The following is a 24,708-nucleotide window of genomic DNA, read 5'->3' as shown; positions in this document are numbered from 1 at the left end:
GCATGACAGGGTATCCGTCCCTGTGATCAGAGTCACTGAGAGTGACAGAGTGACAGACAGGCATTTTTTCTCTCACACTTTGGCCTTCGGTCATCATTACCTCCTTTTCCTTCAGGAGTCCTGCCAGCGCCGCTGTCCCTCCCACAGTCACGTGCAGAAACCTCCTGTGAGCTCCCGAGGTCCCCCAAGCTCACAAGGAGCTCTGGGGCAGCATTCTAGGCTCTCGGCATGTGTTTTCTTGTCCATTTCAGCCCCAGGACTTTGCACCCTTGGGGCCTAGGAAATCGCCGAGGTCGGTGGACATTTAGCAAATGAAAGTTGCATGGATCACACCCTGGGCTCCTAAATGAGGAAGAGAAAATACATTTTCTTTACGTTTTACGCCTGGCCCTAAGCCTCCAATGCTGTAGTCTCTTAAGTAGATGAAGTGTCACCCTGTTGAGGGCTCTGGGTTTCAGCTCTCTTCCTGCTGTGAGAACGCTACTAGGTGGTGTCTTTATGAGACCAGGTGAAACTTTGAAAGCGAATGCTCTTTACCAGTTACTGACAGTGATTAGGTTTAGTTGCCGTCTTTGTATTAATTCTGAAACGTAAAGTAACTGAATTCGTTGTGGAAAGTAGGAGAAACCAGGCCTATTTTTAGTAGCCCTTTTTGGTTAAGTCTCTGCTGTAAATCTGTTGTAAATTGAAGCATGTTTGACTATCTCCCGTTCCTTTTACTTGTTCTCACTTTGCTGACTTTGATCTCCTTAGATGTTGAATCATATTTCTGGAATGAAATAGTCACAGGCTTTTTTATCATTTGCTACTTTACTATTTCATTTAGAACAGAGAACAGAGTGATAAAATTAGACACAAGAGGCCTCTGTGTGTCATCAAGTAACCTAGTCTGCTTTTGGTAACAAAAATAAAATTCCCTCTAAATAATTTCTAGCTCACTTTGAACCAGCCTTGTTAAGATGAATGGCCCTCCGTCTGTGTAGAGTATGGGAAACTCACCTCTCCCTCAGTGGGCCCAACCAAGTTTTTCCTGACAATTAACATTTTCCTTTCCTTAATTTCATTCCATTGCTCCTCGTTATGACCCCTGTAATTAGGGTGCTCATTACCTCCCCTGCATAATTTCCCTGCCTCCTTGATGTTCGCCCTTCATGTGTTTTGAGCCTGACTCCACTGCTTGCTTTCCAGTCCCCTGCTGCCTTTTCCCTGGACAGGCTCATGGTCAGGGGTGTCACAGTGAGACAGAGCCTTCTCCAGTCACCCCACCAGTTGCCCCACTGTTTTTCTTTTGTCTTAAGAGACCTTTTAGGGGCACCTGGGTGGCTCAGTTGGTTAAGCATCCAACTCTTTTTTTTTTTTTAACATTTAAAAAAATTTTTACAATGTTTTCATTATTTATTTTTGAGAGAGAGAGAAATGAGTTGAGCGGCAGAGAGAGAGGGAGACACAGAATCTGAAGCAGGCTCCAGGCTCTGAGCTATCCGTACAGAGCCCCACGCGGGGCTCGAACTCATGGACCTCGAGATCATGCTGAGCCAAAGTCAGACATTTCACCGACTGAGCCACCCAGGCGCCTCAAGCGTCTGACTCTTGATTTTGGCTCAGGTTGTGATCTTACGGTTCATAAGTTCAAGCCCCGTATTGGGCTTTGCACTGACAGGATGGAACTTGCTTGGGATGCTCTTTCTCTCCCTCTCTCTGTGCCGCTACCCCACTCTCGCTCTCTCAAAATAAATAAACTTTAAAAAAAGGAGAGAGCGCAAGAGAGACCTTTTAGCTAAGGAAGAGAGCTGGAGTCAGAGAAATGGAAGGCTGTAGGGAGAGGCTTGTCCTGCGTTGTTGGGGGATGTGAGCTGGTATTTGGTGCCATGTCGCCACTCAGCCCGATCTAGCTTAGACCCCCGCTGCAGGCTGGAGAGTGTGGCTGTAAGCCAGCAGCATCCTTAGCTCAGAAAGGGAGTTGTCCGAGGTCTCTGTATTTTCCTGGAGGGTTTGTAAAGCAAGTCCTGAGAGCTTTGTTTCTCCTCTTACTCTCCTTTCTTACTTCCTTGGTCTTATCCCTGCTCACCACTCCCTTCTTTTGCTCCCATCAGTGTAATCTTCTGGAGCTTCAGAACGGCTGTCGGAGTGCACAGCCTTGACGCCCCTCCCCCACGGGCTTTGAAAACGAAAACCAAGATCAACCAGTCACCCTGCTTTGCGATTTTGGAAACTATCTCCAGGGTTCTCCTTACCCAAGATGTTTTTGTTGCTGCCCTGATGCATTCTTAGGTTTTTTCTTTGAATGAGGCAAAGACATTTGATTTCATCTTGACTGTATCATAATGAAATAGACATGAAGGGTGCTAGCCTGCCGCAGAGCCGAGTGGTGCCTACGTCTGGACTCCACCCACCCTCCTGAAGTCCATGCCTTGCAGAACTTTTCTCTGGGTTGTCTGTAGAAACCCTTCTCTACAGAAGAGCTAGGGCATGAACAGAACCAGTTTTAAGCCACCAGGGACCCCTTAAGATTGGATTCCTGAGCCCCGACCCTGTGCCATGCACTAGGAATACAGAGATGAATAGAAGTGGTCCCTGTTTCTGGTCACTTACAGATCAGTGGTAGAGACAGTGGCATAAACAGATAAATACATGAAGTGTCCAGGGTGGAGTGGGGGGGGGGGGGGTGGCGGGAGGGGAGGTCCCTGAGTGGAAGGTTTCCCAGAGGAAGGCAGTGGCCCTGGTGAAATGCTCTCCTGGGCTCCTCAGTTCCATACGTTCCTGTGTGGCCCGGCCTAGATGCGTAGACCCTGCAGCCACTGTCAGTCCTGCTTCTGCTTCCCTGTCGTGCCCCCGCTGGTTACCTACCCTGGAACAAGTGAGCTGTCAGTGAGAAAGACAGTCGTTCCCTCTTGACACTTTGGGTGTGGATAAGGAAAAGAGTCAGTGTTCCACGCTAAGCATATTGTCAAGTGCTATGAATGTCATGAAGGAGGAAGTTTTAAAAGTGTTATTTCTTCATGTTTACAGAATGAGCAAATGACTCAGATCTATTGTACACATTCACAAGAGCCATGTCCTAAGCTGATCCTGATTTTGAAGTCATGTGTCTTCCTTTGTATGTGGGGAAGGCTTGAAAGAGGGTGGAAAGTGAAGGGGGGCGTGCGGAGAGGAAGGAGGGCCTACAGACGAGGACTTGGTCCCAGGGTATGTAAGCGCTGGTGCCTTTCCCTGGGCTCTGTGGTATTGAAGATTTCCTACATCCCTTAGTTCTTGCCTTCCTGTCTTGTCTTCTCCTCTCCCCGCCCCCTCCTTCCTCTACTCCATTCCTCTCCTCCTCCTCCTCTTCCTCTTCCTTCTTCTCTTTCTCCCTTTCTCTCCCCCTCTCTTCCATTTTACTTCTTCTTTCCACTTGGCAGCCTTTTTTTTTTTTTTGTATGTTTTCTGTTAGACTAACTTTAGACAAGGCCCCGAAAACCAAAACCAGATGTCCAGGAGGACCAGAGCAGAGCGTCTATGGATTCCTTACTGTTGGAAGTTGGGCTAACTCTGCCCTGACTGGCTCTGAGCACTGCACGCTGGGAGCTGAACTACGTTCCGGTGGCTTTGCTGACTTCGTTGTTGCTGACAGCCTTGTTAAGCCTCACTAGATTGGGACCCTCAGGCTCTGACCTTTTTAAATGTCTTCCATATCGAATGCACTTTGGGGATTGTTCCCCTTTCTTTCTTTTCTTCTTTTTTTTAATATGACGACATTGTGCCATCATCAGAAAGAATTCTTAAGTGTATCAAAATGTTGATACTCCTTATCATTATCATTTGTTTTGAGAAGCTTTACCAAAGTATGCTATTAGGGCAAACTTTATACTGTTATTAAGGCCTCATTCTATTCTGGTATTTCATTATTCTGTCTGGAGCTCGAATGTGAGGGGCCATCAATGGGGGGAGAAGATAGTATATGAACGAACTTGTGACGTTTTGCCTTGGCGGGGAGCAGATTCGTTTGAAATATATTGTTAGGATACTACACCTAGAAACTACCAGGAATTGAAAGGGTGTCTTAGTGCCCGTGTTGCCCAAAGTTGAAACTTGGCAGTTTTAAAGTTGAGCAAGTATAAATTTTAAAGTTCCTTTTTTTAATGTTATGATCTCTGGACTCGATTTCATAATGTGTTTCAGTTTGACAAGTCAAATAAACAAATCCATTCCATCCCTGCTGCTGTCATCCCTACTTACCTCATTCATACCACTTGGTCTCATGAAGAGTACTGGACATGGAAAGTGCAAGCTACATAATTATTCCTCAAAAATCTTAGATGTCTTCATTGATTCGTGCACCATCCGTTCATATACATAGTAGTTACATTGTGGGGACCCGATGGACTGCAATATTTTGTCAGATTTTCTTTCAGTCTTTTTTTTCTATGTACCCCTTTTAAAAATTAATTCGTGGGGCGCCTGGGTGGCTCAGTTGGTTAAGCGGCCGACTTTGGCTCAGGTCATGATCTCGCGGTCCGTGAGTTCGAGCCCCACGTCGGGCTCTGTGCTGACAGCTCGGAGCCTGGAGCCTGTTTCGGATTCTGTGTCGCCCTCTCTCTGCCCCTCCCCCGTTCGTGCTCTGTCTCTCTCTGTCTCAAAAATAAATAAACGTTAAAAAAAAAAATTAATTCGTGCTACGCATACAGTTTTAATTTCATTTGTTTCTGCCTTGTAACGTCAGTGTTTTCCGATGGTAAGGATTGTTGTGAATTACTATCAGATCTTGTGAGTGGTGATGCCATAGGTCACTTACACTTAGTCTGTCAGATAAGGAGAGCCCCCCAGTGTTTCTCTCTTACGAGAACTGCTATACTTGTGCATGTACAGCCTGCCCTACCTGGGTAAACTCAACACACTTAAGATAATTTTCACATTTTCTTTTTTTTTTTTTTTTAATGTTTATTTATTTTTGACAGAGAGAGAGACAGACAGACAGAGCATGAGTGGGGGAGGGGCAGAGAGAGAGGGAGACACGGAATCCGAAACAGGCTCCAGGCTCTGAGCCGTCAGCACAGAGCCCGACGCGGGGCTCGAACTCACGGACCGCGAGATCGTGACCTGAGCCGGAGTCAGACGCTCAACAGACCGAGCCACCCAGGCGCCCCAATTTTCACATTTTCGATGACTGATAATTGTACTTTCCTGTGAACGTAGATGGTTTGGGGGCAAGAGAACAGAATCAGAATCAATCAAAAGACATACTGTGGAATAATTTACTTCTTGGAATATGACCTCTCTCATCTTGCATTTTGGTAAATAGCTTTTGCGCAGAAGTAGAGCAGAGACTATATGATAGAATGACACGCGGTGCAACATGGCTTCCTTCTGGACGATTAGTAATTCGATCAAGGACCAGGTTGTCGTCTTCCAAAATATTTGCCTTTAGGGGCCTCTGGGTGGCTCAGTTGGGTAAGCGTCCGACTTCAGCTCAGGTCATGATCTCACAGTCTGTGAGTTTCAGCCCTACATCGGGCTCTGTGCTGACAGCTCAGAGCCTGGAGCCTGCTTTGGATTCTGTGCCTCCCTCTCTCTGTCTCTGCCCCTCCCCTACTCATGCTCTGTCTCTCAAAAATGAATAAACGTTGAAAATTAAAAAAAAAATATTTGCCTTCAAAACAGTCTTCACCATTTTCATCTTACTGTCAATTTATGTCTAAGTGTAGTCAAAGCACTGTCTTGTTTCAGCAACTGGTCATTCAGTGAATACTTACTAAGTTCTTGCACCTTGCCTGACTCACTGAAAATAGCAAGACAAATAAGGCAGAGCTCCTTTCCTTCAGGAATTCAGTGTGGGAGGAAGATAGACAAGTAAACAAATGATTACAGCATGTACAAAGACCCTTTGGGGGCTGAAGGAGAAACCAGTCTCTGCTCTGGGGCTTCACCGAGGAAGTACCTGAATCGTGTATTGAAGAGTGGTCAGGGATTGGTCAGGAGAGGGGCTATCAGAGGTGCACAACAGCATGGCAAGTGTGGACGAACGGTGACCAGTTTGGGGTGCATATGGCGGATGGGACCAAGGTGGGGAGCAGTAGGACCCGAATGCTCTGGGCCGGCTAATGAAGTCTTGTCGTGTGTAGGAGGCCGTGCTCTTAGAAAGACAAGTACCTGGAGTAGGAGGACTAGAATGGGGAGAGACTGAGGCAGAGAGATGAATAAAGAACTTTTTGCAATATTCTACACAGGAAATGCTAGGGACTTGAATTAGGACAGCAGCAGTGAGAACAGAGAGGAGGAAAGAGCGTGAAGGTAGTTTAAAGACAGAGATTGGAAAGGGTGTATGAAAAATCTCACGTACTGTCTTGGGTACCTGTAAGAGGGTACTTACAACCCTCTAAAATAAGAATACATAAATGAGCCCACATGGGATTTCTCACCTTCTGACCTGTGCTGGCTTCTTCCTCTGCTATGGATCTACAGAATTGAGAGTTGTAGACCCTCTGAGTGCCGGCTAGTCAGAGTTTTCCTGTCATGTGTTGTGTAGTTAAATTGCCCAGAACAAAGAAATGGAATGTGTGCATTGGATTTTCTGATTTCACTTGGTGACCTAGAGAAGATCGTTAAACCTCATCCTCTAAGAAGAACTAAATGCAAGTACAGAGTCTGGGGAAGTTTTCGGTGTTTATTGGCTTGGAATGGATACTGTATGACCAGATCTTGACTGATTGGTTTTTGTTCCACCCGTAGAAGGCACCGGGTTCTGTTATTTTAAAACCTTCATATTTTGACAATACTTAAATAAATGGAGGCAAATGACTCCATGATGTCAGCTGAGGACAAAGGGTATGTCTGAAACAACAATAGACAATTAACAGGCGTGTGGTAACGTGAAAGGGTCCATCTTGCTAAACGTGAGCTCATTTGGGGGTGCCTGGCTGGCTCATCAGAGGAGCATGAGACTCTTGATCTTAGGTCCTGAGTTCGAGCCCCACGTTGGGTGTAGAGATTACTTGAATTGAAAAAACTAAATAGGGACGCCTGGGTGGCTCCGTCAGTTAAGCATCAGACTTCGGCTCAGGTCGTGATCTCGCGGTCCGTGGGTTCGAGCCCCACATCAGGCTCTGTGCTGACCTCTCAGAGCCTGGAGCCTGCTTGGGATGCTGTCTCCCTCTCTCTCTGCCCCTCCCCCGCTCACACTCTGTGCGTGTGTCTCTCTCTCAAAAATAAGCATTAAAAAAATAATAAATAAATATTTTTTTTAAACGTCAGCTCGTTTGGAAGAAATAATCCGAAACTCTTCGCTCAGTTTACTTTCAGGGTCTTGGGAGAGTGTGTCGAAAGAGCCGTGGAAGTGAAAGCGGGCAGCAAATTGAAGATGTTGATAGTGCTGTGTCAGCTAACAACAAGTGGGCTCATTTAGACCTCACTCCGCCCTGGGGCATGGAAGGGCTTGTCCCATTTAGAATCCTGGGTTGGACAGTCTTCTTGTTTCTCTTTGGGTGATTCCATAGCACATCATTTTTATATTTAATTGAGCATATATGTGGGCACACACCCCCTCCCTGCTAACTCTGTGGGAATTCTGAGTAACAATATGAACAATCATTACAGCGTTTATTGATCACCTGCTATTTGCCAGACACCATTCTAAGAACCTTTCATAGATTAACTCATTTATTCCTCATACAGCTCCATGAAGTAGATACGATTATTAGCTCCATTTGTCAGCTGAGGGGATTGAAGCAAAGAAAGATAAAGTAACTTGCCCAAGAGCACCCAGCCGATAAAGTGATGGAACCAGGATTCGAACCCAGGAAGGCTGTCTCCAGAGCCCATGTACCTAATTATAGTAGTTCCCTCTTGTTAAAACACCTCCCTAAAGAACCTGGCTCAGTCAGAACTTCTTTTCATTATTATTATTTTAAAAACGTTTGTAATGTTTTATTTACTTCTGAGAAAGAGAGAGTGAGCAGGGGACGGGCAGAGAGGTGGCGGGGGACAGGATCCAAAGCAGGCTCTGCACTGACAGCAGCCAGCCCGGCACAGGGCTCAAACTCACGAACTGTGAGATCGTGACCTGAGCTGAAGTTCGCCACTCAACCGACTGAGCCACCCAGGCGCCCCTGGTCGTCACTTTCTCCTTGAGGTTCATCTTGGTTCCTCACCCCACCTTCAGAGATACTTTGCATACTTTGCAAAAACACATTTATTATTTCACATTTGTTATCATTACGTTCATTGCACAGATGGTTAAGTATTTGTAACCTTCTCCCCTAGCAGGCCCGATCTTCATACTCTTTGTATCTACGCCTGGCATCTGGGTGGTCTTTGGCAAAGAGCGGGTGTTCCATAAACGGGACTTGTGTGGAGTTGGCTTGACTGGGACACACAGTGCTTGTCCTCAAGGAGCTTTCAGTGTACCTGGAAAAGAATTTCCATCTGTGGGAAACAACTGAATAATGAAGAAGTTTAAGCTAAGGATACGGCACAGGCAACAGGTGTTCTCGGATTTCAAAGAAGGGATCAGTTGGATTGACGGCTTCTCCGGCTACATAGAATCTACATGAGTAGACAGATCATAGCTGAGAAAAGGAAGAACACTAATCAGAATGTTGACCTGAGGTGGCTGTGAACGAAACGCTCCTATTTAAGGGAGAGCAGAGTCGCACCAGCAAATATGCATAATCCTCACAGACCGCTTTGCACTCTGTCTCTATCGTCCCATGTGACTGAGCCCCCGGAGGGCAAGGACTTTTTTGCCAATGGCAGGGATAGTAGCTGGCACATAGCAGTAAAAGTATGATAAGTTAACGTTTATTGGATCCTTATTACATTCTAGCCAGTGCCCTGATCGAATGGTACTAGCTCAATCTCTGATTATTGAAAATTCGTTTGTTGACTTTTGCCATCCTGTGAAGGTTTATGACATCTAGGGAATCTTTAATTCTGTAGGCCCTCTCTGGACATGATCTTAATTCTGCAAAAGCTGCACAACACACAGCAGAGTCTGAGCCCGCACCAGAGACTAGTGGAGACTAGGAATCGGCTTGTTTGGCGGCAGGCTGGCCCAGCATTCAGGACGGGCCGCCGGTCTCTGGAAGAAAGAGATACAGTGGTGGACAACCAACAGCACAGTGGAGCGGACCTCAAAACGATACACGTGCCCTTAATTCCAAGCCAAAGGGACTGAGCCCGCTGACCTGCTTCTTTTCCTACTTAAGAGTCTAAGATATGTTCACAGGTGGGGCCGCTGGTAGACCCAGCCGTAGGTTACTTAGTAGGAGAAACAAGGCAGGCATTGGCATAAACACATACTGCAGAAACTATGCAGTTGGAAACTCTGTAACTAGATAGCCGTAGCGTTTCGGACTGCAACTCCGTGTTCTTTTACACATTAGGGAGGCCCCCACATCTCCCCTGTACCAGCTCAGCCCGTCCAAATACGCTGTCTGGAATAGCAAGCAAAAGAAATCTGGACAGCGCAATAATCATTTCGAGCAGACAGTAAATATTTGCGAAGTATTTTCTTCAGATGCTGCTAACTTGCAAGAGAAAAGTACTTTTAGAAAAATGTTCAGGCTTAATTGAAAAAGCACACAGTAATCAACTTTTTTTTCCCAGCTGGCATAAAACTGTCTTACTGGTAGCCAAATTTGGGATGCCTGAAGACAGACAAATGACTAATACCAGGGCTGTGTGTGGCCAGGACCAAATGTATTTTCTTACCACAAGACCATGTCTGGACTCTCCTTTATAATTACCACACGGCCTACTATAATTGTAAAACTTATATTTACTTCCTGCATTTGACATGTAATTCAGGGTCCCAGGCCGCACCCCGAGCCAGAGTGAAGTCCTCTCTGTTACTTGCTTAAAAGCTGTAAAACCATTATTGTGTGAGGATGTGTGTGTGTGTGTGTGTGTGTGTGTTACCATGTATGTTAAATACATGAAGTACATCCTTATGAAAAATATGCCCACTCTTGCCTTGTCAGATGAAGCACTTTACTAATCAGACGTTTATTGAACACCTACTCCTCCATGCCAAGGACACTTAGACTCTAGGAAACATCAGTGAACAAGACAACAAAGTCCCCGCTTTCCTGGAAGAGAACGGGGGAGGGGGGGAGGGACATACCAGAAAGCAGTACTTTGCGGATACGTGCAGTGCATAGTCACAACCGTGTCATGTGACAGAGCACGCTTGGGTGGCCTCTTTTAGCTCGGGACATTAGAGAAGGCCTCTCCAGAGAGATAACATTTAAATTGACATTTTAAAATGACAAGAAGGAGTAGGAAAAGCAAAGATCAGGAGAAGGAACATTCCAGTCAGGTTAGTGTATAGACCCAAAGATGGGAAAGAGTGTGGCATGTTCCAGAAACAGAGAAAAGACCAGTGTGAGTCAAGCGTGGTGGGTGAGAGGGAGACGGGTCAGGGAGGTTGGCTGTGAGCGCCACTCATAAGAAGCGTGCACGGGAGCATTGCGACCCTGGTCAAGGCGGAGATTCTAGGCAGGAGGCTACGGCAGAGGTCTGGGCGGGAGGCCATGGTGGTTTGGACTGGGATGTAGTAGAAATCGAGAGAAGGGGCTAGATTTAGATTTAGGGAGTGGAGTTTAGAACCAATCAACAGAACTTGCCAATGGTTCAGATGTGAGGAACGAAGGAAAATGAGTCAGTAAGAATAATTCCGGTAGCATCTAGAAGGATGATGGCTGACTGGGGCAGGCCGAAGACAGGGCTGCTTAGCTCCTCACTCCCCGTCAGAACTAACCATGAACCCACATCTAGGGGTTCAACAGTGTGCCCTCCCTACCCCCTAACTTTACATCACTAGGGAATATTCATAGACTTTTGGAATTCCTCGATTGTTAACTTAATTACTACCTTGAGCATTTCCACGGCTTCTCTTTCCTTTTCATGTTCATTTTATGACATCCGAAGAAGTCACATTCGAGTTACTACCTCATACCTGGACACATCCCTGCTGGGTACTCTGTCAAAAGTGTTAGGGGCGCCTGGGTAGCTCAGTTGATTAAGCATCCGACTCTTGATTTCGGCTCAGGTCATGATCTCACAGTTTGTGAGTTTGAGCCCTATGTCAGGCTCTGCATTTAAAAAAAAAAAAAAAAAAAAAGTTTTTTTTAAGTTTTATCTTTGGATCCGCGAAATTAGTGTGACTGATATTTATTGCCAGATGTGACCTTTTGTTAGCACATTGTAGATCCCGACATTAATATCACTTTCTATAAATAAAGATTTCGGGTGAGGAAATGTTCTATCTCAAGAGAAGTTTAGCTCTTGAGAATCTTTCTCTTTTTAGACTCTCAGGCCGTGGGCTATTACTCACCGCATGGCATTCTTCCTCAGTCTTACTTTTGTTACCTTCTTTCGTGATCACGGATGTTGATAGCCCACCTACAGTTTCTGAGTTCCCCACTCAGCCTTCCTTAGTGGTCGGCATTGCATTTGAGTTGTGCTTTCTTGCTTCCTCTACCTTTTGAAATTTAAAAATAGAAAATAGAAAACAAACCCACAATCTTTCACATTGGCTGAATTCTGTTATTCATCTCACAGATTTTCTGATGAATTCCACAGTATAACATATACGGTCAGAAATCCGTTGTCAGTTCAGAATGAGCCCTGTAAGAAATGGACAAAGGGGGACCTTAATTTTGACTACCCAGCACATAATCAGAAATTGGCAGTAGCTGCCCACAGGAGGAGGCTTTGGAGAGTGAATTAAAGAGACAGAATGTTCTTAGCTCGGCTTCTAGACTTTTCTTCTTACTTCTCCAACTTTCCTGAGCCATTGTGAGCAATCACTGGGTTGAGAAAGGACTCCTCTAGGAGTCTAACTCCTGCTCCGTGAATACCAGCAGGTCCTGGGAGACCCAAAAACCCTTCATTGGCCCCATCCCACATCATAGCAAACATACGAAAGTAGGGCAGCCTCCACATTAAATATAATTTTATTGCTGACAAAATTTTTAAAAAAGATATTCATGGTTTTGCTTTGGAAATAGGTTGGTTACAAGTAGCTTATTATTGTCTATTTATCAGAAATTATTTTAGCATACTTGGGAATTATGAAGTTAAAACCTAAATCCAGCCTGCATATTGCTTCCAAATGAAATATTTTTGATTGCGAAGTCAGCAATTAACGAAGTTAACCTAACATTACATTTTGTAGACCTTTATCATTTATTAATTCAGCTTTGTAGTTAGCCTGTTGTGAAGCCAACAAATAGTTTTCAAGGTCTCAGACATTTTTACAGCCCTTGAAAAGTTAGAAGGCCCCGGGCTCCGTATGGTTAAAAATGCTCTGCCCGGGAAGTCCTAAGCTCTGAGGTCTCCACTCTTGCCTTCCTCAAGGAATGAGAGCTGCTTTCAGGGACATTTCTCTAGGAAAGTGCAAGCTGGCATACAAATAACAGTAGTCTCCTAAAACAAGGTGAAACCCCTACAAAAAAAAAAAAAAAACCAGTAACTGGAGGCAGAATCCCTGGGTGGCAGCCATTATTTCACTGGGTGACCTTGAACAAGCACTCTGTGGCCCTTTTCCTGCCCCCAGTAGTACTTTTCTGGACAGACACGCCATCTGGCAGAGGTAGGAGGCTAGGGCCATCAGTTCTAGGAACTGAACGACGTGCAGGACCATCCTAACCTGAGACAAGGGTTTCCCTCACACCGTGAAAACAAAGCAATTTTCAATGTCGGTGTTATTTTGCCAGAGTGAAGAAGGAAGGGAAGGAAGAAGAGAGTAAGGACAGGAAAGGGAGCAGGGGTATGGGGGGCAGGGGAGGAGGAAGGAAGGCACCATCAACACTTGTGTTTAAAGAGCTATTGATCTTTGATGTTTGTGCAAAAGGACGTCTCCCTTCTCCAGAAAGAAAAGCTTTCGCACGAGAGACTTAGTCTCATTATCCTGTTCAGAAGCCATCCAACATCTCAGTGAGGGGCAAGCGTGACGAAATGAACAGAACATAGATTTCAGAATCAAATAAGCTATCCAAAGGCAGCCCTACCAGGCATGTGTTCAGCAGTTCTCAAAGTGTGGGCCAGGGACCCCTAGGGTTCTCTGAGAGCTTTCTGGGTACCCATGAGGTCAAAACTGTCTTCATGATAATACTAAGATGTCACTTGTCTTTTTCACTATCTTTCCGTAAGTGTATTTTTCCAGAGGCTGCACAACGTGATATCACGACAGACTAGATGCATACACACATATCAAAGGCTAACTATCTTAAGCCAAACATTAAAGATATTTTCAAAAATGTAAAAACAATGCCACCTTTTATCTCTAACCCTTTTTTTGTTGTTCTGGAAAATGTAATGACTTAAGTTGTGTTTGTTTAAGTAATCTCTACACCCAACGTGAGGCTCGAACTTATGACCCCAAAATCAAGAGTCACATGCTCCCCCCCAACTGAGCCAGCCAGCCGCCCCTGGAGTTGCTTTTTGTTTTAATGAATTAATAAATGCATATTTTTTAAACCCTCAGTCTTAATATCTACTATGGCAAATATTGATAACTATAACCCCAAAGAAATTTTGGGGGGTCCTCGATAATTTCTAAAAGTATAAAAGTGTTCTAAGACCAAAAGGTTTGAGAACCCCTGAGCTACCTAGCAGTAGTAACCATTTATTATTGAGTGTCTCCTTGTGCCAGGGGCTGTGCAAAGCATACTACATTCTTCGCCTCTTTTAATCTTTTCACCAGAGCCATAAAGTAAAGGCTTTCAAAAAAGATCTTGCCAGCCCAAGGTCCCTCAGCTGGAAGTGCAAGAGATAACCAGGTCCTTCTGACTCCAAAGCCACACTCTTGATTACTGGACAGTACTCCCTCAGAAATTAATTCTCTCATTTTGAAAAAGCTATTTCACTGCTCTCAATCTGTTTCCTGATCAAACATGGGCAGAATCCTACCTACCCTGCAGGATTCTTTCAAGAGCCAAAGAGTTAACGTGCATCCAAGTGCCCAGCAAGGTTCCCAGCAGACACTGGGAAACAGTTAACCTCCTTCCTTCCGTTCCTTCCTGTCCTTGGCACACTGTTAGACCAACGAGGCTCAGCGACTTCCCTTTTTCCCTCTAGATGGTCTTCAAGCCGACAGAGAGGTTGATGGAACAGAAGGAGTTGATGAAGATATGATTGTGACCCAGAGCCAGACCAACTTCATCTGCCCCATTACACAGGTACCGTCTCTTCCTCCTTCCCAGAAAGACAAAGAGGCTAAAGACTCCTGTTTGCTTTCTAACTTGATCTTACATCCAGGGTAAGGAGGGACGAAAGGAGAGTGATGAGGTCCAAGAGGATAGGTCCAAGACTTTTCAGGCAACCATGCCCTGAGGGATCAAGGAAGAAATTCTTGACCCATAGGCCAACTGACATCGGAGCCATGCACGGTCTCCCTGCCTTTTCCTCTGTGGCCATCTGCCCTAACAATTATCTAAAGCCATGAGATGGGGAGCTTAAACATAGGAAGCCCCAAGATGAGGAAAAAACAGTGCCAAATAATTCGGTGACTTGGAGAAGTTACTGGAAGTAGCTCATTATCATTCCTAAAAGCTGAATGTCTCCTTGATTGCAGGTGGAAATGAAGAAACCGGTGAAAAATAAAGTGTGTGGCCACACCTATGAAGAGGAAGCCATTGTTCGCATGATTGAGTCCAAGCACAGGCGGAAGAAAAAGGCCTGGTGAGTCGATGCAGGAAGGGAAGTGAGCCTTCCCAGTGGTGGTCAGTCAGAGGTGGTATGCTCACGCTAGAGGAAAAGATCCTTAAATGTTCCCCCCGCTAAAGCCCGTTCACCTCCCTCAGGGTATAAACATGGAAGCTGGCTTTCTGGAAAAACAATACATGACGGAAAAATTAGTAGTCTGTTCAGGAAGAAGCTAAAGAAATTTCAGCCACACCTTCGAAACAGGAGAGAAAGGACTCGGGTGGAATGCTCATCATTAAATAATAGGAATTTTTATGAAATGGTGCTATAGCCTGAAAAAAAAAACAAAGGAGAACTCTGATACTAAAAGATTTCTTTTTCCCATTCCGTGTATACTCACCCAAGAAAGAATGGCAGTTTTGGGGGGGGGGGTGTTTGTTTGTGTGTTTGTTTTGCATCCTGCAGTACAGGTAATTTGTTTAAAATGTTCTGAGATAAGATTTGTATCCAGAGGTCTGAGCAAGATTTAATTGTCAGGGAAAACCTTTCGCATCTTTAATTACTTAAATAGCTTCCCAAAAGGTTCAAGTGAATTTTGGGGTCACTTCCGTGAGAATTTTTTTCTTAATTGGAATGTTGGGAGAATCTTCCTCTTACACCTGTTTTATATATATATTTCTACCCCCCACCTGCCCATTCCTACCCCTCTGGCGCTCAACCTGGGAGGACCATGGCTGTGTTCCTGTGACAGTATGGAATCCTGAGTTGGCCCAACTAGCTATAATTCAGTTTGGCATTTCTTGTGCTCTTATCACAGGTTTGTCCTAGGAATGGAATTGCAGGTGTGACCAGGTCTCAGTGGACTTTTGATAACAGTCACTTTGAAGTGTAGCTCCCTTCTCCATCACCCAGAAATTTGCTGGTCCAGACCCAGAATTGGAATTCCCCACCACTCCTCCTGTGGGTGTGGACTCAGAGATAGGGTATTTGAGACTGTACATAATCTTGATGGTCACTAAGTCAAGTCATTTACCCTATTTACTCTAGAAGAATGGCCTACCGGTTGCAAAATTGAGAGCATTCGAGTACATTTTTGAGTCCCAGTCGAGACGTTGTATTTCCCTAGTCAACCTTCCAGATTCCCTGTGAATATAATTTCCTTTTGCTTCTGAACGTCTGAGCCTTCCCTTTCTGCTGACATTTTTTTCTGTGTTCGTTCTCGGAAAAACAAACTGTTAGTTTGTTAAAATGACAATTGCTAAGAACAGATATTCCCAGATAGTCCCATTTCACAGCTCATCTGTCTTGAAGTTTGTGATCTTCGCCCCGAGTCAGATGCGGGAAGGGCGGGCACTGATAGCAACGTGCATTTCTCATGAGCCTCTGGACTGGGATAGTGACTACAAGACCCAGATCTTCTTAATTACCTATTTGACTTTCTAGCATCCTTTGGCTTTTTTTTTTTCTTTCGAGGTATACGTGCTATTTGAGCACTTGAGTAACATTTGTCATTTAGAAAAGTTTCTTTTTTCTGTCATACCTCTCTATAACTTAGGGCAAATTCTGCAGATCCTCATAGCTTAATAATAACAGTTAAATCCAAGTGGAAGGAATGCGGGAGAGTTACAGAGAAGGTACTGTTTTGACTGGGCCTTGAAAAAATGAGAAAGATTTCAGTTTTGTGTTTTAATTTATTTTTGAGAGAGAGAGTGTGAGCAGGGGAGGGGCAGAGAGAGGGTGGGGACAGAGGATCCAAAGCAGGCCCAGCGCAGGGCTCGAACTGTGAGGTCGTGAGCTGAGCCAAAGTCAGACGCTCAACCGACTGAGGCACCCGAGCGCCTCAAATGAGAAGGACGTCGGGCAGTGGTGAAGAGTCCTTGTAGCCAAGAGGCCTGCCCCGTTCAGAGCCTGTTCTCCTTGGTGATCAGAAGGAGCGGTTGTAGTTACCGTATGTTTGAGGGAAAAATAGAAGGATCCCGTGGACAATAACCCTGAGGAGACTGGTATAAAGATTCCCTTAGAGGCGTCAAAGGTTGGGATTTCATTAGTTTCCTCGTCTATAAACTGGTGCTAATAGTTGTAATGGCCTCACTGGTATGTGTGAAATTTGAGGAAGATCTGTGTGAAGTACTTGAAAGCCCCTGGTCCACGGCAAGTCTCGGAAGACACCATCACCGCCAACCGCCATCGTTGTTGCCATTATTCTAGAGGCACGAGACAACATTGCAGGGTTTTGAGGGAATAAGGTGAGTCAAGCTGGAGTTTAGGAAGTCACTCCAGTACAGTTCAAGGGATGGATTTAAAAGGCGTGGGGTAACGATGTCAGTGAGGATGCCTTTGCAGGAGATTAAGTTACGGTGATGGGAGCCTGACTGAGGCAAGGGTCACAGGTATCAGGGAACGAGAATGGGGCCATCGTGGAGGCACAGCTGGCAGGATTTGGCAACTGAGAGTCGAAGGGAGGAAGGAGTGGAGGGTGACTGTCGATTCTAAACCCGGTGTCCAGGGGCGCCTGGGTGGCTCAGTCGGTTGAGCGTCCGACTTCGGCTCAGGTCGTGATCTGGCGGTCTGTGAGTTCGAGCCCCTCGTGGGGCTCTGTGCTGACAGCTCAGAGCCTGGAGCCCGTTTCAGACTCTGTGTCTCCCTCTCTCTCTGCCCCTCCCTCACTCATGCTCTGTCTCTCTCTGTCTCAGAAATAAATAAGCATTAAAAAATAAAAAATTAAAAAAAATAAATGAATAAACCCGGTGTCCAGAAGCGGTGGAGGGGGCTGGGGGTCATTAGCCAACTGAGAGGGCGGGAGCGCGGAACACATTTAGGAAGGATTGTGAGAGGCACAGTTGGGGGTCATGCTGACCTTGAAGTCCTAGCAACACAGCCATTTGGAAGTGTCCAGGGGGTGCAGAACACGTGGCGTTTTGGACCAAGGAGAGAGCTCTGAGCTCGAGATGTCGTTGTGAGGTTATTGGTACAGAGGAGCCCAACCCCAGAGGGGCAGCTCGGGGCACGTGACAGCTGACTGAGAGCAAGGACAGGACTGTGACCCGGCTCCGGGCAGCGCCAGGCCAGCCCTGCTCTGCCCGCCTCACCCCCCTCAGCACCCGCCTCAGGGCCCCCACATGGACCTTCAGAAAGGCGCTTCCCTCGTTAATGAAAAGACAGCCCGAGGAAGAAGACCCCAGTGAAGCCATCTGAGACGTAGCCAGGCGAGAGAGGAAGAAGATGGGGGGGCTGCTTATCACGGGAGCAGCAGATCACCACTGCCGGGCCTCTTCATCACCTACTCCAGAGCTTCCTGAGTGAGCATGAAGTAATGTCATTTCCCATGATGCATGTGAGCGTGACGAGCAGTTCTGGGTCCCCTTTGTTTAAAAATGCCTGTGACACATCCAGTTTGAGACATCTCAGTTCTCCCTCCTAGATGGTTCTAGTTACGTCTTGTTAGACTGCATTTCCAGTCCATTTCCTTACTGGGCGCCGACTGAAGCTTCCTGCCCATGCTTCGGTCTCTGGAAAGACCCCTCTCCACCGGCTCGAGTAGGAATAAAATTGTGGCGACTGTAGCCCTCACGAAATACAGCAGTTAAAACTGTTTCCTGAATAAGTGGGCTGGGTGTGTTCTTACTGACAAAGCCGCCTTGTGAGTCTCATATTAATAACATATTTCCAGTGTTCCACAGTCATTTCTTTTCCTTCTTTGTGAAAGAACAGGAACCGTGTTTAACAAACAGTCACGCTGAACAGCATGTAGAATAAAACCAAATTGACTGGGACTGTGTCGTTGAAGGGCCTCTCTCTCTCTCTCCATTGGCCCACGGGGCATTTCGCCTCCCAGGGCCTCAATTTCTTCACCTGCAGAGTAGAAATGACAGTAACGTCTCATGGAATTTTAGGATGAAAGAAGCAGCAGAGAAATTCCAGTCTAGATCTGGACCAGGACATTTCTTGGCAGTGGAGAAGCAAACCACTTAAGAGAAGGCTCCTTTTGAACTACAGAACGCTAAACGAACAGCAGTCGGGTTATAAAGGTCGAGAACGTCCGTGTTATTACTTACCTCACTGCTCGGTGACACATTATTTGAGACTCAGAGGATGTAGGACAGAGCAACTCGGCGTGTTTAGGTACGATGGGAATCCATCCCACTCAGACTTCCAGAGATATCCATAGACCTCTTTTAGAGCTGAATTGGACCCTGGAATTCTCGGGACCCAGATCCAAGAGCTCACAAGACTCAGAATCTTGTACCTTTGAGCTGAGACTGAGGCCAGGGGTCCCTGCCGCCTTCTGGGACCCCTGAGACCCGTGCTCTGTTTGTTCAGTAGACACTTGCACGTCTGCCCACTGCTCCGGTGGCGTCTTCTGCCCTCAGTGACCCGAGTTCAGGACCCAGCCTCTCCTTTGAGGCCGGTAGGTCTGACTTCTGCACAGCAATGACGCGAGAACTTGGGATTGCGTATTGCCACACTTGGCTTGCTCACCAGGATGTCCTGGGGATTAATGAACTAATGCTTCTGTAGAGTGTTATTTCTCCAGAGAAGGAGTGCCCTGATTCAGTATCATGTCATTATGGCCTCATCTTACCCTTTGTAGCTAAAAAACCTGTGTTTGTTTATTCGAGATGGGGTGAGAAACAAGGTTCTCCTCCAGGAAGTCTCCCTGAGCCCTCATTCATGCTGGGCGGAATGCCCTCATTCATCCTGCCACAGTACCCCGTGCACCGTGGCCCGCCCGTGGCCCACCAGCATCGTGGGCTACCTCCTCTCCAGGGGCTTCTTGGGAGCTGAAGCCATGGACGAGGGCAGAAACTGTGTGGCATCCGAGCCAGTTCCATAACCCTCATCATACATTATCCTACTTACCTCTCACGGCGACCCTACGTTCTGTCTCATCTTCATGGAAGAAGAAACTGGGGCACAGGAAGTAAAGCCACTTGCCCAGAGGGTCACAACCAGGAGACTCGAGCCCACGTCTCTTTCACTCTTGAGCCTGTATTTGTATCAAGAGGCCATCAGTTCCCCCTTGGGAGGGCTTTTTGGTTAATGCCTCTGTGCCCAGAGTCGATCCCCTCACTGACGTCAGAATTCTATTTGACATAGGTCACCCTGGGCTCCATCCATTGTCCTTTGAGAAGAATGTGCCTGCGGGCTCAGCAATGAGCGTGCAGTTGACCCCATCAGACGTTCTCAGAGTCCTCGCACTCCCCCACAGGGCCCCTGATGTCACCAGAAGTCCTCCCCACCTCAGCCTCCCCTTCCCCCTCCACGCTTATTCATCATCTGGCTGTAGGTGCTAGAGATTCGGTTCTAGGAAGTGGGAAGAGACCCAGGCCCACCATGACAGTACGTGTCCGCCAGGCTGGTCAGTATGAAGCGAGGGTGACCCCGGCACATGTCGTCTGAGTGTGTGGCGAAAGTGTCTATATCCTCATAATCTCAGCTGTTGGCTGTCACGGTTGACGAAACAGTTCACTTTGGGAAACCAGTGTGAGACCTTTCTCAAGTGCCCCCAGTCCTTACTCTAACACAGAACCAAGTCTCCAGAAGGAGGCATCCCTGGGCAGATCACCCCGGTCCTCTGTCCCGCGAGGGCCTTTTTATAGTCACGTTTTAGCGCACGGACCTGCCCCTGTGGGGCTCATTTCAGTATTTTTAAAAATAAATATTGTTAGCAAGCATATTGTCCATTACACTTCTTTGTCCCTTCTTATATAAAGACGCCTTGGTCCAGAAAGCACAAGCCCAGAAGATGTTTCTCCTTCACGTTGAAAAGCTGGGCTTCCTACCACTGGACAAATGAGTTCCCGCAATCAACTTTCTTCCCCTTCTGGTTTATGTCTTTCGTCTTGTATTTGTTATTTTCGCTCTTGTCTTGTAGCTGTTATTTTGTGTCTTAATATACCTGTGCTTTTCGGAGAGTTGTCTCAGGCCACTGGGCTGGAGCTCTGCGTGGGCAGGAACCTACATTTGTATTTCACAGTTGGGTGCTTAGAACCTAGCACAGGACGGACCACACAGAAGGTCAAATGCATGCACGAATGTGCAGCAGGTATACAGTAGGTGTACGCAAGAGACCGAGAGATCAGCAAGTTTAAAATGTATGGAAGAGAGGTGCCTGGATGGCTCAGTTGGTTGTGTGTCCAGCTGTTGATTTCGGCTCAGGTCATGATCCCGGATGGTGGGTGGGATTCTCTCTCTCCCCGCCTCTGCCCCTCTACCCCACTCGCTCGCTCGCTCGCTCGCTCTCTAAAATAAAAAATAAATTTAAAATCAATTTTAAAAAAAGCAAAATGTATCAGAAGTATGATGATCAGGGACGCTAGGCACTGAGTTGCCTTTAGCCCTGGGAAATAGGAATTCTGCCCCCACTTCAGATCTGAGGGAATAGAGGCTCAGAATGCTAGTAGGTGTTGGCCAGATTCAAAACCGGGTCACCCTAAGTCCAGACAGAAGAAACCAGGTGACTTCATGCAGCCCACTGCCCCCAGAGGAGACCACATCTAAACACAGCCATGGCGTCAAGCACCTCCCCCTCCGTGGGTGACTCACGCGCTGATTTCTTCAGCCACAGCTTTTCCCCTGAGTCTCCACCAACCCACACAGTCTCCCTCCGGGAGGGACTAGTGGGCATTTCGGAGGAAATATATGCCAACCGGGGTCTCCTAGATCCATCCCCATCCCCAGCCTGGTTTTCCAGTTGTTCTCTTTAGAGATAAAGGGCACCGCCAGTTGCCCATGGGGCAGGGGAGGGGGGCAGACTCTGATGAAGCTCAGCCCTTCTTTTCCCTTACACTCTGCCTCTGACCCAACAGCGAGTCCTACAGGTTCTGTGTCCGCTTCTGCCCTGAAGCTGGCCACTGCCACCAGCCTCGGCCACACCGCCCTCTCGCCCGGACTGCCCAGGGCCCTCCTGTTTTCCTGTTTCCACTCTGCTTGTCTTCTACATTAAGCAGCCAGAGCCATGCTTTCTAAACATAAACCAAGTGGCATCCCTCCCCGATCTCAGACTCTCAAATTCTCTTCATATTTCACATAAAATCTAGGGGCGCCTGGTCTGACTTCGGCCCAGGTCACGATCTCACAGTTTGTGGGTTTGAGCCCTGCGTCAGCCTCTGTGCTGACAGCTCGGAGCCTGGAGCCTGCTTCCAGGTCTGTGTCTCCTTCTCTCTGCCCCTCCCCCACTTGTACGCGCTCTCTCTCTCTCTCCCTCCCTCCCCCCTCTCTCTCTCTTAAAAGTAAACATTTTTTTAAAAACACATAAAAAATAAAATCCAAAGGCCCCCTGACCCTCCGACCTCCTCTCCAAATGCCCTCCCTCTATCCCCCGGTGTTTCAGCCATATTGACCTTGCTTTTTCACTCCAGGCCACCAAGCTGCTGCCTCCTAGGCTCCTGCCTCTGCCTGGGCCACACACAGCACTTGTTCTCGATAAGACCTGCTCAGTGAGGCTTGCCCTGACCCAGCTAGAGAAGCCTCACCCCGCACTCTCCCCTTGACCTTGCTTCCTTTCCTTCAGAGCACTTAACGTGAATAAACGTATAGCCAGCACTCTTTGGTGACTTATCGGTTATCTGTGTCCCCACTGGAAGGTGGGCCCTGCTTGGCCATGGCCTGTGCCCCCAGCACCTGGCCTGGCTCCAGTAGGCACTCGGGGAATAAATGAGTGAGTTTGCATCAGTCCTGATTTCTCAGACATGCTCCTTTGGGGTAAAACGTCTTCACTGAAATACGCGTATGTGAGAGAAGCTCATGCTGAAGGCCTCAAGTTAAGTGATCTTCTTCTCCTTTCCAGTTGCCCCAAAATTGGCTGTAGCCACACAGATGTGAGAATGTCAGACCTCATCCAGGATGAAGCACTTAGAAGGGCCATCGAGAGCCACAGCAAGAAGAAAACTCGTCACTCCGAGTAGGACAAACACACCTCCCTACAGGGATGTCTGCAGCCTACCTCCTACCCCAGCCATCTGGAGAGAGCGGTGCTTGTCAGAGCACTTCGACTGGCTGCAAAGTATACTTTGTTGGGGTAAAACTCGAAGGTTTTAAGTGTAATCGGAAGCATTTTTCTATGTCACAACAAAACTTCAAGCATATTATATTGTTTATTTTTGAGTGTCCTGTAATTTGAAATAAACCTTTGGTTACCTGCGGCGTGCCCTATCCGTGCACCCCCCGGTGTGTAAACTGTTCCAATGGTGCAGGCATGGTGGGGCCAGGCCTTTCTATTCCTAATATTTCCGACTGTTTTTTTATTACAGTTTTAACTGAACAACGTCTTTCAAAGGATATTGACGGGGAAACGTGTAGAAACATCCCAGGTGCAAGCATTTTCTATCAGCATCATAAATAACAGCCTGAGGTTCTAAAGCAAATTTACTTTGTCTACTGACAGTTCCAAATATGTAAATGCTTTTATTTGTCATTCTGACCAGCCCAGAACGCTCCGGTAACAGGCTTATCAGGGCAATGGTAGTTGATGCCCTTAATGGAAACTTCGCCACAGCCCTCTGAGAGCCTAAAGTATCGTCAGAAGCAACCACATCCTGACGGTCTCTGTCTCGCTCCGTGGCTCTCATGCCCCTGGGCCTTGGGGTTTTCAACCATGAAGTGGAGATGCGAAGCGAAATGTTCTCTGGTGTCCCTTTGGCCCTGAAAGTCTGTGGACTGAGGAGGACCGGCCAGGTCTTTAAATTGAGTATCTTCGGTTATACTCGAATTGTGTGAAGAGTGCTAATCTATTAATAATTTCCGTAGCAACCTTTTATCAACCAGTTACACAAGGAAACCAAGAAACGTTAACAATTGCTAACATTTATTGGACACTTACTGTGTTCCAGGTGCTGTTCCAAGGTGACCTATCTATGTTCACTCCTGTAGTCTTCACTGCCTGATGAGAGAGGTACACTTACTATTCCCACTTTACAGATAAGTCCAACGAGGCACAGAGAGGTGAAGGAGCCCGTGGAAGGCCACAGAGCTCGTAAGTGGCTGAGCTGGGACAAGACCTCAGGTAGCCCTAGTCCCAGAGTCTGAATTCTTAATCCTGTACTCTCCTCCTCCCTATTGGTTTATTTAGATCTAAAAATCTATTCAAAGCCCACATTTAAAACATGAAGCTTCTGTAAATAAACAAGCATATCCATGCATCTATGCAAAGAAGTTCATTAACCGGAGTTAACGTCTACTAGGCAGCGAAGGCCATAAAATAACGCATAGTTGAGTTCAAATGCCTAGTCTAAATGGCAGAGTTAATTTTGAAAACACGTTCATGGAATTCAGAAAGGAGGATGACATTCGGTTGTCTACAAACCAAGTCAATTTGAATTTCTTAAGCTGCTTCGTCTGAATCAGACTTCCTGAGGAAATGATTATGTTTTAAGCCAGAACAAACAGACTTTTCATGGAATGTGGTTCTTTTGTGAAATACTTTGTTTCCTAAACAGATAGCGACAAGCATGAAATACTTGCCCAGGATTTGATTTGTGTTTTCCCCGACTCTTTCTAAAGAGAATTCCAGAATATTGGTGTGGACACCAGTATCCGTTCGAAAAATGCCAAATAACACCATTCCGCTGTGGAAGAGGTGCAGCCTTTCATATCTTGTGAGGTTTCTTTCCTTCTTTTTTAGTCTTCAGAAGCTATGTTTCATGAATTTGTCTAGCCAATTAAACAATTTGAAGTTTTATATAGAATTTATTTTCATCTTTGAAGATTTGCCATTTGGTTGTCCTAACATATTTGTTAAATTTCTGTTACAAGCGTTTTCCAAAAAAGTGAAACCTTTTCTTCAACGAACTTGTATTGCTCGTTAAAAGGGGAACAGCTCTAGTCGAGAGGAGTTTCTATCTCCTTCTGCCAGGGCCGCCCCAGAGTCCTATGTGAGATCACCCAAGGCCCCACAGGTGACATTTGAAAACCCTACAAGACATTGTAGCTAAATCAATTTTTTCCCGTATGTGACATTTCAGACTTAGACCACTGTATGCACATGGCCTCTTTTTAAAAATGCTAGTTCCTTGGGGCACCTGGGTGGCTCAGTCGATTAAGCGCCCGGCTTTGGCTCAGGTCATACATTATCTTGCAGTGCATGAG

General features: G+C 46.5%; 1 protein-coding gene across 2 annotated transcripts in view; it reads left to right on the top strand.

Moving 5' to 3' along the window:
• Positions 1-24,254, top strand: part of NSMCE2 (NSE2 (MMS21) homolog, SMC5-SMC6 complex SUMO ligase) — a 216,565-nt gene extending 192,311 nt beyond the window's left edge. For both annotated transcript variants that reach the window (XM_049633493.1, XM_049633495.1), the window contains 3 exons: positions 14,056-14,156; positions 14,552-14,658; positions 22,412-24,254. In XM_049633493.1, the coding sequence (XP_049489450.1) occupies positions 14,056-14,156; positions 14,552-14,658; positions 22,412-22,529 (326 nt within the window). In that variant the 3' untranslated portion in view covers positions 22,530-24,254. The remainder of the gene's footprint in view (positions 1-14,055; positions 14,157-14,551; positions 14,659-22,411) is intronic.
• The last annotated feature ends 454 nt before the right edge of the window (positions 24,255-24,708 follow it).

This window comes from Panthera uncia, chromosome F2, assembly GCF_023721935.1.
Source record: "Panthera uncia isolate 11264 chromosome F2, Puncia_PCG_1.0, whole genome shotgun sequence".
NCBI lineage: Eukaryota > Metazoa > Chordata > Mammalia > Carnivora > Felidae > Panthera > Panthera uncia.
The sequence above is the reverse complement of the archived record's forward strand: the minus strand, read 5'-3'. Positions and strand labels throughout refer to the sequence as shown.